A 15529-nucleotide genomic window follows, 5' to 3' on the forward strand; every position below is an offset into this window, starting at 1 on the left:
GCGTCTTTTGCTCAGCTTATGTGGTAAAATGACACTGAGCCGTACTGGTGGAATTTGAGTTTGAATACCAGTACAGTCATGTTTTGTATTAAGGCTATTTGAAGAATGTATTTATTTACAGGGCTGTAATGAATGTTCGATAATAGTCAATAAATTCAATAATTAAAATATTTGAAAATTTGAATAACAATAGTTTTACCACTTCTATGGCAAAACAAATGTTTGTTTATCAAGCGAAATGCTGGCTTGTCACATAATTATCTGATCTGAAATCTAATATCTAAGATCTAAAATCTAATTTGAGGCAACTATCAGTCTTTGCCCAGTGAAGTCCAAATGAGTTTCCTGCTGTGCCGGAATGCTAGCTAGCTAGTATGCTTTGAATTATATTTATTTCAGAGAACAGTCTGGCTAATTAGCTGTCCGGAGCAGGAGGACACTATTTAGACTGCACTGGGCCAACCAACATTGCGCAGAGTTTAGTGGATGCTCCAATAGAAAGCAACTTATCCCTAACCCTTAAACAATGTGATCTAACAAAGCCAAACAAGTTTGTGTTGCAACCATTTTGAACATGAAAACACAATAATAGTGCTTCATTATATTTCATTAAACTTAAACTTCATTAAAACCGTGCATGTAATCAGTTGAAAAAATGAATAAGAGAACGATAAGGCACTCATGTTAACACATCTTACAATCAGATACTTCATGTGGCTCTGCTGAAAGGAGACAGCATGGAGTAGCAAGCAATGAACTCTTACATACGATACAAAAGCAGCGATACAGTAATTACTAAACTTGTTGTTGATGGGTCTAAATTTCACGGAATGTATTTTTTGTTATCATGTGGTAAACTGCACTTTTCTAGTGATATAAGTCTGTATTCTTGCTGGATTGTTGTAAGTTAGAGTTAATAATGAGGACATTATATTCCTCACAGAAATAAACCTAAAATGAGACAGTCAGCTGATAGGCAGACTTTCCGCTCGTGTCTGTCTGCCCTGCTGGCCAATGTGCTGAGACTTTTAGTTTACATAAAACTTAATTTGCACTGTTTTTTTTTTCTTTAATAAATTGTAAATTTGAATTGTAAAATTGTATTAACACATGTTGAAAAGAACACGCTGTGCTATACTGTTTCCTCTCCATTTAAGCGTTTCTTGCTGGAAACATTCATATGAAACGCACAGAGCTGGAAAACTTGTTCATGTGCCCTCATTTCTTCAACAGTTGGCCATTTAACTTCGTCGCTATTTAAAAGTGCGTGTGTATATTCAAACGTACGCTCATTTTTATAAATCATTCATCTAAAAATTATGAAAAGAACAAATTTGTTATGAAATTCTTGTATGTTTTATAAATAAGGCCCCAGGAGTCGCATGACCAAAGCAGTGAGATACCAGGTGTAACTGAGGTGACCAGAGAATGAGGGGATCCTAGCTGGAGGCATCTGTGTACTATAAATTGTGGCTAATAATAAGAAGCAAAAAATACTCAGCAGTGAACATAAAAGGCTAAAGATCAAGAGGAGTCTTCATGGGCTGAACGCTGATTAGTTTTAAAACACTGAGAGAATCACACTGGTTGCTGATCTTGATTACTCTGGGGTAATTACCCGACCAGCTCCACTGTAATTCGGCCTGACAGCTTTGTCTCCATAGGAGACTTATCATTCTTGCATTGCTGAGCATTTAGAATTCACAGGGGTCAGTTAGGTGACAGCACATCTGATATTAGCTAGAACAGTTTAAGCAAGCAGATTGATCAGGTAGCACATACTCACATCACTAATTTCAAGTTGGACAGTGAAGCTGCTGAATCCAGTGGAGCGAAAGCAAAGACAAATAATTAAACACAACAAGAGCTGGACACTAAAGAAGCTCTCCCCAGAGCAGTGCAGTACATAATAAACTCAAAGACAATTGAACAGACACGCCAGCACATCCAAGTTAAGACCATATCCAACAACCCAAAAAAAAGTTTTGGGTTTGTTTAATCACTTTTTTGTATGTGGTGATGAGAGCTTTAGAGTGATGGAATATGTCTAGAAGAATGGACAGGCTAGAAAAATCGGATTGTTATCAGCACCAGAAAGTGCTGTGAGAAGCTGCAAAAAGAAGCCTATCAAACCTGATGTTAGACCAGGAGAGTCAGGCTAATTAAATTCAAATATTTCCCCTTGTTTATCAGATGTTCAAATATATATGTCCAAATATGGAGCACTGGCTTGTCAGAAAAGGTCTGCCATCTGAGGTAGATGATTGGTTACTTCACATGAGAACAGATTTCTACGTGTTATTCAGCTTATAAATCATGTTAAACATATTGCCTCGTTCAGAACGATGAAGGTTGTTTTGCCAAGTATGTTTGAAAATACACACATACACGACTACATAAACTAAAATAAAGCCAAAATAAGCCATTGCTGTTGTGTTTTTGTCAGCAGTGTTCTTTCCTTCATTTGTAAGCTCTTGTATATTCAATATTCAAACCTCGAATTTGATTTTGACAGCCCTACAAGAGACTTCCACCAGGTTAGTGCTCATACTTTGATTTCCCCTCTCCTGGGAAGAAGTCCATATCCAAGATCACATACATAGTAAAGATCATACAGATGAAGCACATAGTTCAGAAGAAGCTGACAGCCCAGGTAAGGTCAACATGTAGCTGTTAGGACACTGGAAGAGGTCAACAATGGGATCAACCACTTAAGCCACATAAGTGAGAAGTAGCAGAAAATGGCTCAGCAATTGCTACATGAAAATTCAAGCTTTGTTAAAAGACAATGTTTCATGGATTCATACCTAGTCTCCAAATGTCTGTCACCCTTAAAGACAGTACATCTGTTTTAATGTAGCTGAAAGAGAACACTGATCTTATGGCAAAGAATGAATTACAAAGTCTCCCTATTCAACATCAGCCATCTGCATGAGGAGTTCTGACTAAAAAAAAGGTGCTAAATCAGAGAACCATACAAGCTCCTAACTGAAGATCCAAGATCTCAGCACCCTGAGTGGATAAACTTTATTCTGGACATTAGATAGAAGGACGCTGTATAAAGTTTTCTACACAGAAGGATCACCATCACCTGACTGCATTTGTCATCCCCTCAGCAACAGAGCTATTGCTGATTCTCAACCAGTCCTGGGCATTAGGACAATAAAATTGGATATTGTCAACAATGGACAAGTAACCCGGTAGTGATGTGCAAAAGGCGTTAATTGCCATTTTGGTAAAAGAACTGAGAGAGAATTAGAGAGGACTGATTTACCATTAAACAGTTTGCAAAATACAGTGGGAAACTGGGGTTCACGTTTAAGAAGTGTGTGGGCTCGCGCACCAGTATTTAGTTTCTCAGAGAGAGAGAGAGAGAAAGAGAAAAAGAGAGAGAAAGAGAGAGGTTGATTTGATAAGAAACTGCCTGTGTTATTTCTCTCTGCTATTCACTATAATGCTAGCTTTACCAAACGTACTCCCCTTATTTATTTTATGTGAACTTTACCAAACGTACTCCCCTTATTTATTTTATGTGAACTTTACCAAACGTACTCCCCTTATTTATTTTACGCGAAATGTGGATGTGCTTTGGAACTTCAGCTTACCTCAAAGTGACTAAGCAGCTAAGTTAACTTTAGAGGGATAGCTCCTCTGATCCTCGTCTACAGCCAGAGTTTTCAAAAAAAGGTAATAAATAATATTAAATAAAATGTACTCATAATGTTTTATTCATAATCATAGTATAATGGGGCCTTTAAGAGTTCCGGAAGAGTAAATGTCCCACTGTGTCTGCTGCGTGTGATTTACTGACTAAAATTACGTGCCAGACATACATAAGAACATCTGCACACAACGGCCGCGCATCTTCACAGATAAGCAGATGCAGAAGTTTAATTTGGCTTTTAATGGTCATGAGTTTGAAAATTAACTCTTTATTTTCTGCCATCACAGTAGCTGAGTGGAGTGGGACATTCACAAGTAACCCTAAACCTCCTGGAAGGCAACACAGTAGAGCAGTTCAATCATACAATTTTGCAACTGTAGGAGACTCTGGGTGAAAAGAATAAAGGTCAGTGGGGAAAATACTCTCCTTAAGTCTATATACATGCAACTTCACACCTCAAGTATACACAAACAGGGGTGGCTCCACACCTCCAAAAGTGGTGGGGCAAAACATAAAAGCTGGCCGAGTGACGCAATGCAATTAGGACACTGACAATTGCTGAGGATCGCTGATGCTTGGCCAAAATTTGCTCCATAATCCATAATCAAACGCATATCATTATTTTATTGCTTTTCTTTCACAGTGCAGGAACCAGCACTTGCACCCCTGCAAAACTTCTGATCAATAAACAAACACTCACATGTGTGAGCGTTTGTAAAGAGTGAAATGTTAAAGCAGCAGATTGTGCAGATAGTACAGAAAAAATGTGCAGAGGAAAGTGGAGGTTTTATGTGCACGTCCTAAACTCAAAATGTAGTGGGCGTCGCCACAGTAATCTGAAAAGTGGTGGGGCGAATGCCCGTCGCCACCGTGGTTCTGGCGGTGCTGCATATATAACACCTCAAAAGTATTTAACCCCCTTAAAATGGAATTTCGAGACTGCAAATGATTCACATTTTTTCCAAGTATATTTATTGTGAACTTACATACTCATATATACTAAAATAGGCAAAAAAAAGCCAAAATAGGTTATTTGTCTGCAGGTATTTTAAAAAAGACTGAAACATGCTGCTTGCAGAAGTATTCTATAAGTTGCACACTGTTTACAAGTGACATTTTCTCATTTATCTACACAGAATTGCAGCAGTTGATTGCATGACACTCATGAACCATAATCAAACAGTGGCTGAGATTTTCAATGGGATCAAGGCCAAAAATCTACGGTCTCATCTGTCTACAAAAACAGTTGGGGGCAATCTCATCCTTTCTGGCAAACTCTAAACATGATTTCTTAAGGTCTTTCTTGAGTAATGGGTACTTTCTTGTCACCCTCATACAAGGCGGTACAAGCCGGTTTTGTGCAGAGCACTAGCTATTGTTAACAGGTGTCACAATATCACTCCAAGTCCACTCCACTCTTAACCACTCTCCTCTGTAGCTCTTTCAAAGTCACTGTTGACTTCCCTCACAAGTCTACATCTTGCTCTGATGTGATCATTTCTAGTGCCTGGGTGGTGGGATGCAGCGTCTACTTTGTGACTGTTGCATGCTGGGATAGCCAAACAACTGGATATTATTTTGTATCCCTTTCCTATTTTATGCATTTGTATGACTTTGTTTTTAACTTCTGTAGAATGCTCTTCAGTGTTCATCCTTGCACCTTTCCTTCACACTCCTTTTCATTTTAGAAAATGTGGCAGTTACTTTAATGGTTCACAGGTAGAAACCAATTATGTCCAAAAAAAGAAGCAATTGTGCATCTGTCAGGGTTTTTTTATTCATCTGTGAAAGCTTGGCACTACCAGAGCACTGGAGCCCATGAGTTCACATTAAAAAACAGTGTACTGTAAATATCATTTGATATTCAATGTTGATAACATTGAATACTTTTGCGAGGCCCTGTATGGACATCTAATTGTCACAAAGTGATTGGGTATTTGTCTTCCTTCCTACTGTTTGGTCAGACCCCACAATATCCCATAGACTTTTTATTCTTTCCAACAGACTTTTTTATTCTCACTGAAGAGGAGCCCAACGCACAGAAGGGAAAATGGACTGAGAGAACAGTAGAAACCTACCACACCTCAGAAAATAGAAGACAGGCGCACGTGGGGTAAAGCATTATGTCTGACACTTGAAGGGAGTAGTGCTACAACCAAGAGACAGTATGGTATGTGGACACCCCCCTTATCATTGAGTTTGGGTGTTTCAGCCATACTATTGCTAACATTGGCAGTAGAATGGGTCACACCGAAGAGCTTAGTGATCTTAGATGTGGCACTGTCATAGGATGCCACCTTTGCCGCACATTCAGATTGTGAAATTTCTGTTTGCTAGATCTTCCCTGGCCAACTGTAAGTGCTATTATTGTAAAATGGAAGCATCTAGAAGCAATAACAGCTCAGACACAAAGTGCTGGACCACACAAACTCACAGAGCAGGGCCACCGAGTGCTAAAGTGCCTAAGGCATAAAAATAGCCTATCCTCTGTTGCATCACTCACTATCAAGTTCCAAACTGCCTCAGGAAGCAACATCAAGCTGCAGAAAGAGGCGAGGGAAAGATTACAGGAAGAACAAGACAAGTTAGCGTCCTAAAACAACAATAAATCAGAGGACACAATTTAAAGCCTGATAGTGATCTTGAGTAGGTCTGCGAGGAAAGCCTGAAACATCCAGGAGTCACCCACTTGGCAAAGAAGGTGAAGCTGAAGTGATCAGCACTATTGATAAACAGGCAGATCCAGTTAGCAAGTCTTCTTGTGACAGATGACCGGCCACATGTTTTACTTAGTTATATGTGTATAGTTAGGTACATGTTATACCTTAGGTCAGCCTTTACTACAAACTCACTGCTTTGTAAGCACTGTTGATGTTTCTTACCCACCACACACTCCCTTTTAGGGTTTACAATCATGTTAGCTAAATAAAGCACTACCACCATCCAAATTACAACAATCGATGCTATTCCCATACACCTGTCCAATAAGATGCTATATGCTACATCACATTACATTAATTTAAAAAATAAGAGGAAGTTATTAAAAATGTTGATGAAAAGCATGTGATTTGTACACAGAATCAAGGCTGTCTATCCTTCGATGGAGAACAGCTTGCTTTGATAAAACAATCATCTTGTCTGTGTGAAGTGTTTCATTCCAAAACAAAGCACTGTTCCCTTTTGAGAATTTTTTTTATTTTTATGATATGTTCCTGGGAGTGGGCTTTACAAATTTTGATTCTATATTAAGATTAATACCACCTGTATTAGAGAAATGAAGCTATATTTTCCATTATACGTTTCCATTATTCCATTATACAAATACGCAGCATTTAGAACAAAACAAGTGACTGGGCTGGGCAATACAAAGATATTTTATCCATCCATCCATCCATCCTCTAAACCGCTTATCCTTCTGGGTCGCGGTGGGGTGCTCAAATTACACTTTTCTCAGCATACTGTGTATATCATTAGTACTTAAAGAACATTGGCCAACTGCATTTTCAAGACAAAGACAGTATAACTGGGCCCGTTTAACTGGATTTAGTGCAGTGACATATATCAAATATTTTTTTCTGACCCAACTTATCAAATTTGAAAAAAATCAAAATACTGCAATGCATATTGCGTATCTTGAAGTGTTTTCAAGTAATATGATATTACCTGGTGGGGTGGGCGATATGGAAGGATATAATATTACTGCGATAAGTATTACTGATGACCTGTTGTATTTGCATTAAAAATTTAACATACCTTTGTTGTACATGTTGGTGGGTACCTGCACCACGCTGAGGCTGAGGTTGACAGAAAGATTGTTGAAATGGTCGTTGGGCTGCAGGATGAACTCTCCTCCTAACTCCACGTGGTTCCCATCCTCATCCTGCTCATTTATGAGCACAGCATTAAAATATTCGTACTGGGGGAAGGACAAGAAAAAGCAGGTCAGTAAGGATAACAACACCAAACTGTCCAGCTTTAATATCAGCTTCAAATAACAGAGATGTTTTACACAAGTTTCTCCTATGTAGGGCAGGTCTGCAACAGATTTAAATAAGGAGGACAGACCAGCATATTCTGTTGCTTACCTGGCCTGCCTGGTACAGCGCATTGCTGAATCACTCTGAGCTAGCAATCCTTTGCTAATGCTGAATCAGCAAAAACACACTCCAGTACACACCATTATACATTCATTACACACACTGTGACCTAAAAGAACATGCTTGGTAACACACAGAAACACACACTCCCTCCAACCACACACACTCCCACACTTATAGCTCTGCTCCACCCAATTCCCTTTTTGCAGTGGCTCTATATTTTTAGCAATGCGTATACTGGCAAAGCTATTAATAAATCATTCAGCAGTTTTAAATATAGATCACCCCTCTTTTCTCTACGCCCCACCAACATCTCCAGCTTCTAGTCACTGCTGCAGCGCAGTACAGACAATCTGAAGACTCCAGGACTCAAAAGCTTTGTCATAAAAAACAAACATTTTCATCTTTGGCTTAAAGCAGAAGACCAGTGGAAACAAATAAAAAAGAGTATTTGAATTTTTCCATTATGGTGGATTGCTGTGCTCCTAACAGTTAAAGGCACAGTTTTGATCTAGCAGAATGGTGTAAGAACCTGACTGTGGTAGCCTGTGGTCTCTGACTGGGAGATAACTTTTCTGTTTTAACCGAATAGTCCTAAAGCTGCAGTTTCACTACATGATTTTACCCTCATTTTTACCCTGATTCACAGTCTGGCCAAGCCGGCTCTGGAAGTAATCTATACTGGTCAATGATGGACTCTGAATTGACCCCTCCAACAGTCAGTGAAAGCTGCAGGTACAAAAACAAAATAAATAATACAGTAAATAAAGAAAAAAGGCAGACATTTACATGTGTAGCAGAGCTTTTTTATGTAACTGAGCTTATGCTGTGAGCACAAAGAAATGCCTATACAACAAAAACTCTAACTACCACAAACTCATCACGTGTCACATCCTGGACTTCACTCGAATGTGGGTTTGTTTCTTCGCAAACACTGCAATCAGGAGCATATACATATACTATACTTCCACATTTATATTGCTATCTTTGTCTGCTACTAATTGTAGAGTATATGTCTTTGTGCCAATTTGTTCAAATTTCAGTCAGAGGTATAGTTTCTGATCCCAAGTCATTTTTAGGCACCAAAAGAAATCTGCAGAAATCTGTCTGAAAGTGTAAGATAACCAGTCATTATACAATCTGTAAGTACTTAATGCCATTAATGGCTTTTACTCACCAGAGTAGAAAGTATAGTACATATATTTACATATATTAACTTAACTACGGCTATATATTTTGTCTGATATCTTATGGTGCTCAAAGGGGTGCTTAAAATTTTTATTATGGGCTCCAAAGAGCAATGTTTGTAGGGGTGCCTAAAACTTACACAATATACCAAAAAAAGTTTTTAAAAATACATAACATTACACTGTATTTTGTTACAATTCTAACAGAAAAATAAGAATAACTTACAGTATAAAATATGTTTATTCTCTCTTCTCTACTCTTGTATTTGTTGGTAGGGTTAAGTAACTTTCTGGTGGGGCAGATCTCACTACCAGAATACACGCTTGTGGACAACCTGTTAAATTATTTTTGCCCATGCTCTTTTAAAGTCTGGAATACAATGATAACACAAGCCAAACAAGCTAGCTAGCAAATCGCTATCATTAGCTAACAGAGCTGTTTTTCTCTCGTAAGAGGTAATGTGAATTTTTACAGCGTCTAATGTGTTCTCTGCACATGTGACACACATCTACATGCTCAACTAAAGTTTTGGGGGGGACTTTTCAGCGATGATAGCTTACATTACATCCACAGGCTAACAAGAGGCTTCTTATTCATCAGACCATTGCCTTCTACCTTGAGCTCCAACTTCAAAGACATTGAATTGGATTTAAAGTTTCCCTCTCAGTTTGTTCCCTCCCTAACAAGTCTACATTCCCACCCATATTTAGCCCAAAAATGTTTTGTGGTTGTCCCCAGACATTCTCATTATGAGATCACATCTGATCCCATGAAGCTATATTTTGGACAGCCCTGGTCTAGTTGCGATAATTGCTCCTACTAAAGTGTGCCTCCTAATAACACACCTTTCAGATACTAATGCAAAAGTCAGAAAAATAAATGCAAAACCAGTCATCACTATTTGCTAAAACTGGTTTGATAACTAAATCAAGTGGAATAATGTAATTGGGCATATTTTCAATATCTCCACTCATTTTCTTTAAAATACTCCCTCAAATGCATATACATAATGAAGAGAAATGCATTTTGCTTTTTTCCATGGTCATACCCTATAAAAGGGGTGTCCAAAATCCAGCCCTCAGGCCAAATGTAGCCCACGGCATCACTGTTAAGAATATATTATTAGTGGCCTGCCGGCACGTTGCAATTTTTCCTTTCACCTGGCTGTGGCAGCAGTATGTAAATTTATATCCACCGTGTTATGAAAGTTAGCTAAACTTAAGAGCCATGTTCTCTGACTGGACCTGTAAGTGAATTTACAGAATGACATTTAGTGATGGCTACAGCAAAAAAGTGCAAATTTGAGAACCGACGATTTCAAGAGAGATGGAAATCAGAATATTTTTTCATTGAGAGACACAGCAAATGCATGTGTCTCATATGTCAAGAGACTATTGTATTTATTTTTATTTAGTTAAATTTTTTAAAGATGCAATATTATGCATAAATGTTTAAAAGAAAATAGCTGAGGTAGTTTTCACTCCATACCCTGCTGCAGGGATTGCGCTAAAATGAAATTCAGTAGTTAAATATAAATCTGTACATTTTTGATATTTAGAATACATTTTGAATAATTTATTACCAATATTTTTGGAACGCAAGACCAGTCCTTACATATTTAGATGTGGTCAAATCTGGCCCCCTTTGAAAAAGGTTTGGACACCATGCCCTATAACATGCACCTTTAGGCTCATGTGCTGATTAGTGATTGGCACTAAAGGCTTAGTACATCAGGCCCTGAGTAAGGTTTACAACTTCTAGTGCATAGTGTTGACTAACTGCTGAGTACCATTAACACATAATTGATTAGATCTTATATTATTATCTTGGGAAAATGTTGCTTTGAGCAGCTGTGTTATTAAGTAGCAACCTATGTTCATTCTCTCACTGTAACATCCATTCTTGTGTCCTCTGGCTAACCCTGCTAACCTTCTCTAACATGAATCAGATATACACTTCACCCCAGTGGGATCACACACCCTCCAGCCCCCTCTTCCTTTTATCCTTCACTCCAACTCCCTTCATCATCTCAGCTAAGCAGGAAGCACACCAATATAGCCACCAATTATGGTCTGGACAACGCAGCTCGTATATCAGTGTAATTAATCTGTGCTGATTGGCCTGGTTATTAGCTCTTCATCAGGGCCCCTCTAAGACACCAAGGCACAAGGTGAAGGAGCTTTGAGGCCACAGTCCTCAGGATGCTTTGCTAGAACAAAACAGCAGAAACTCTGTGCTTTAACAGTGTTTTCATTATGAACTCCCCCACACTTTGACATTTTTCTCAGGCATAATTCTTATGCTGAAAATACGACAATTTTGGCTTCACCTCAGCATTACTGTGAAGACATTCTTAAACATTTCTTTGTATATTTTTTTTAACATTGGAATTATAAGGATGTTTCACATCTTACTCAGAAACATTTCAAAGGGAGGGAGAAATTGTTCTGAAAGGAAATGAGAAAAGCCAGCTCCTCAGGGAACAACATGGTTTGTTATTCTCACAGCCATGTAATGTCAAAAACAGTTTAAAAAAATGAAACATTCGTTTTAGAGAATTAACAAGGCCTCCTCTCAGGGACTACTGAGCTCTGAGAGGAAAGGCAACATAAAATGTTGGATGTTTAACAGCTGTGTACATAAAGTGTCAGGGAATCCAGTCAAGCATCAATGACGTTTGGTGAACAGATGCTCACTATATTGAGCAGCAAAGCTAGATAGGGCACTAGCTCTTATCACATATGACTGTGTGCAGAACAGGGGAATAATGATTGTACATAGAAAAGCCATATTGTTAATGTGCGATGAATTTTGTATGTGCTAAACTAGGATTGGGAGGAAATAAAGTATATCGCAGTATTAAAAAATTATGATGACTAGAGGTGCGGGAAAAAATCGATTCTTAGATGCATCGCGTGCGGACGTGAACGATTCTGATTCGATTCACAAATTTCAAAAATTGATGTTTCTAAATATTTAATCTATAACGTAATGTTGGCGGAACGCAAAAGGCGGAACTTGGAAGTGTGGAAGTGCAGCGCCCGGACAGGCGGCACAAAACAGAAACGCACAACCCAAATGTTAAGAAGAGCCATTTTGTCCTTTCAACAAAAATCAGACCACCTTGGGAGCCACAACATTTATGTCCACTATGTCTCAGTATGTGCGAATGTCCTAGTATTAGTTAGGTTAAAAAATAAAAACGAAAACGCGGACTTACTCTGTTCTGCTTTAAGCTTTAGCTTTAGCTGCTTTCCTCCAATTTCAGCCAGAAAACTTTTCTTCAGAAATAGAACAGTTTCTCGTAAAATGTCTTTCAATGTTCAACTGTTTTCCGAGGCTGAAGTCGCTTCTCATTCTCTAGCTTCTTGTTCGAATCTTCCCGTTCCACCTTAAATTCTGACTGAGGCACCAAATGTAAATGCGGCACCATTTAAGGTGCAACGGGACAATTCGAAAGAGAAGCTTCATCTTCACAACTTTTGTGTTTGACAGTCTCTCGTTGCAGATTTAACTTACCAGGAATCAACTGCGCTGCTTATAAATGCGAATAACGCACGTTGCTAGGTGTCCTGCAGTCTGCCAGTTCTCAGTTGCTGCGAAACAGGGCTTTCACGCTATGTTGCACACGTCCCGTTTCGAAGATATTTTACTGACACAGCGAACCCCCCCTCTCGTCTCTACAACGAACGAGACCAAAACCGAAGTTATAAAATCACTGAATTAAACGGGTAGGATGGCTTTAACAAGTGCTGCGTGGACATCTATTGCCACTCGATCTTATGTCACCGTAACAGCGCATTTTATCGCAGATGAGTGGCAGCAGCGTCTCCAAACAAGAGCAGTGAATGAGAGCCTTCCAGTTCACTTGCCACATCACTTTCATTTGATTTATTAATAAAAGATATTGGAAGTAAATTCATTATAGATCATTACAAATACTTTGCTTTAAAAGTACCAAGTCCTGACACAGTGAGAAAATAGAAATCCTGTGTAGAAAAAAAGATGCATCAAGATGCATCGATAATCGTTTTATAATCGCATCACAACCCTCTGAATCGTAATCGCATCGAATTGTGAGGTGCCTAGAGATTCCCACCCCTAATGACGACGTTTCAGAATTATGACGTGCAAAATTCCATTTCACATCAGAATATACATTACACCCATTTATATTTTATAGGGGCTCACAAGTACAGCTCACAAATAGGTAGGTGCCGCTCACTCGACTTTGCATTCTCATATATCCTCTAAGCAGATACCAGGTCTTACTTTAGCATCGGTTAGCTGGAACCAAGTCTGTGATATTTGGCAGGTTTAACCTGCTAACTAAGCTTTCATTAGCATATTCAAAACGCTAGTCCCAAATACCATAGAACGGGTTTGATTTCGGTCGCTTGTGTCAGCAGAGCACCAGTTAGTGAGAACTGTGAATCAAACCTGTACTGTGGTATGTGGCACTGTTTGGGTCAGTATTCAGTGCCAGTTGCTCTACTTCATTCCCCTTAGATTGTAATCAGTATCATCTAAATTTGTGAATGTGCTTTATAAGCCAGAATCAAACATGTTCTGTGGTGAGCAGAGCTGTTATCATGCTAGCTAAGCTAACGCTAACTAGCTCCTCTCTCCTAGTTTGCAAATGTTGGACAGACATTGACTGGTGCCTTGAAAGCTGTGCACTGTGTACAATTATTTGGGAACAATCTAAGCAAACGACTCTTTGTTTTTTTTTTTTATTTTATTTTAATAAATGGTTTTTGTCACAATCATATGACAACTGCCCAACTTCCCTCAACTCTGCCAACAATGTATACCACAGTAATATTTGGAAACGGTTTTAAGGTAAGAAGTGATATCGACCGACCCTACGCTGGAATGTCAGAACAGCCTGAGATAACGACTTCTCTTCTACATGTGGTGCAATGTCACAAATCCTAAGACCAAAATCCTAAAAAATAATAGTCTGCATCTCATTTTATATAAATCAAAGCCTTACTCTCTCCCAGCATCCTTTTCTCTTTACCATGTCATCTATTCCCTTTCTCTTTTGCGCTTTCTTTCCCTATATCTCTCTCTCTCCCTCTCTCTCTCTCTCACTCGCTCTTTTTCCACCCCATGGAGACCCACATGCTTAATCAAAGCTTATTATCACCTTAAAGAGCTCATTGTGCTGTGCACAACAGATCAATACAGCACTGAGCCAGAACTAGCTTTCCCAGCTGCTCTCTGTTCTACAGGCCTCCATAACTGCAATCCAAAGCATCTAGCCCACATTCACAGCTTTATCAGCACAGCTACGAGCTGATGTTATGTGACTGAACTGCCAATCTAAAAATGATGGTAATTAAACCAAGATGTGCTTGGCTCTACTTGTGAATAGTGGTGTATTTGTAAGAAAGAGAACAGCACGTGTCATGTGAAACAATTTACAGATGTGATTCACAAATTAAAATTTCGGAATTTCCAAGTATTAGAATAGTTATGAAAATGTAAAAAATCAAATAGATGTTTTTTTAAATATGCAAATTAGCGTCTCTCTAACATTATAATTTGAGATGTCTGAACTCTACCAGAAGGCAGTGTAAAGCAGTAGTGGACAAAGTACATTCCTGTACTTGTAATAGTACAGATACCCTTTGTAAAATATTACTTAAGTAAATGCAGAAGTCCGCTATTAATATTTCTCCTTGAGTAAAAGTACAAAAGTGCTCGCTTTTAAAAGTAGTCAAGTATCAGAAGTAAAAGTACTGTGAGTGATTCTAGCTATTATAGACTAACTATAGCAGTTTTTTTGATGAACAATTTGTGTCAAGACCTGCCTGGTTGCAAATATGGTAAACAAACTTTCCTGTTTATTAAAAAAAGTGATATTAATGAGAAACATTCCATTTTTAATATTTCAGAATGTACAGTACTACTTCTGTTACCTTTGCTTGCTAGTGAAGGCTACTAATCCAGTTCATCAAACAGCACTAGTACACAACACAGCCATCTGATATTTCTGACATAAAATAGGAGCTGTTTGTCTACAGCTAGATGCCTCGGTTACTGTTGCTACATCTGACAAGCCACTAAGTGCAAAGACACACATCTAAAGCTGCCTAACAGCCCTAAAAGGGTAAAGCATACAGATCAGTCAGAAAGAGACAAGCCTAATCAAAATCCATGTAGAGAAGATGAAAAAAGAGCAGTATTGTTCCTGCCTTTGGAATTTTGATATTCAGAAATTGGTGTACATTCACAATGCTGCAGTAGGAAAACATACCTTCACCAGATGCATCTGCTCTGTACGATTTTTGTCAGGTGTAATTGTTAAGGTGGTCTTCCACACTGTTTAATCCAGATCCCACATCTTTCCTCTTTCCTGTGTTTAGGTTTATTAAATAGGTAAAAAATACTCTCCCCCTCCAAACTGTTAGAACATTGGCTTTGCAATTTAAAAATATCAGACACCCAACATTATTTGTGCCTAGCTCATGTGGCTAAGCTATGATTGGACAATCAATAATTAGGGGCAGGGTTTACTGAAAAGTGTGCTATGATCTATTTCAATTGAATATGGTCTATTTCAATTGAACGC

General features: G+C 38.6%; 1 protein-coding gene across 1 annotated transcript in view; it reads right to left on the minus strand.

Moving 5' to 3' along the window:
• Positions 1–15529, minus strand: part of cacna2d3a (calcium channel, voltage-dependent, alpha 2/delta subunit 3a) — a 289290-nt gene that overhangs the window by 181875 nt on the left and 91886 nt on the right. Inside the window, exon 5 of the mRNA XM_036578675.1 lies at positions 7418–7580. Coding sequence (XP_036434568.1) covers positions 7418–7580 — 163 coding nt within the window. The remainder of the gene's footprint in view (positions 1–7417; positions 7581–15529) is intronic.

This window comes from Colossoma macropomum, unplaced genomic scaffold (genome assembly GCF_904425465.1).
Source record: "Colossoma macropomum unplaced genomic scaffold, Colossoma_macropomum, whole genome shotgun sequence".
In the NCBI taxonomy this organism is placed as follows: Eukaryota; Metazoa; Chordata; class Actinopteri; order Characiformes; family Serrasalmidae; genus Colossoma; species Colossoma macropomum.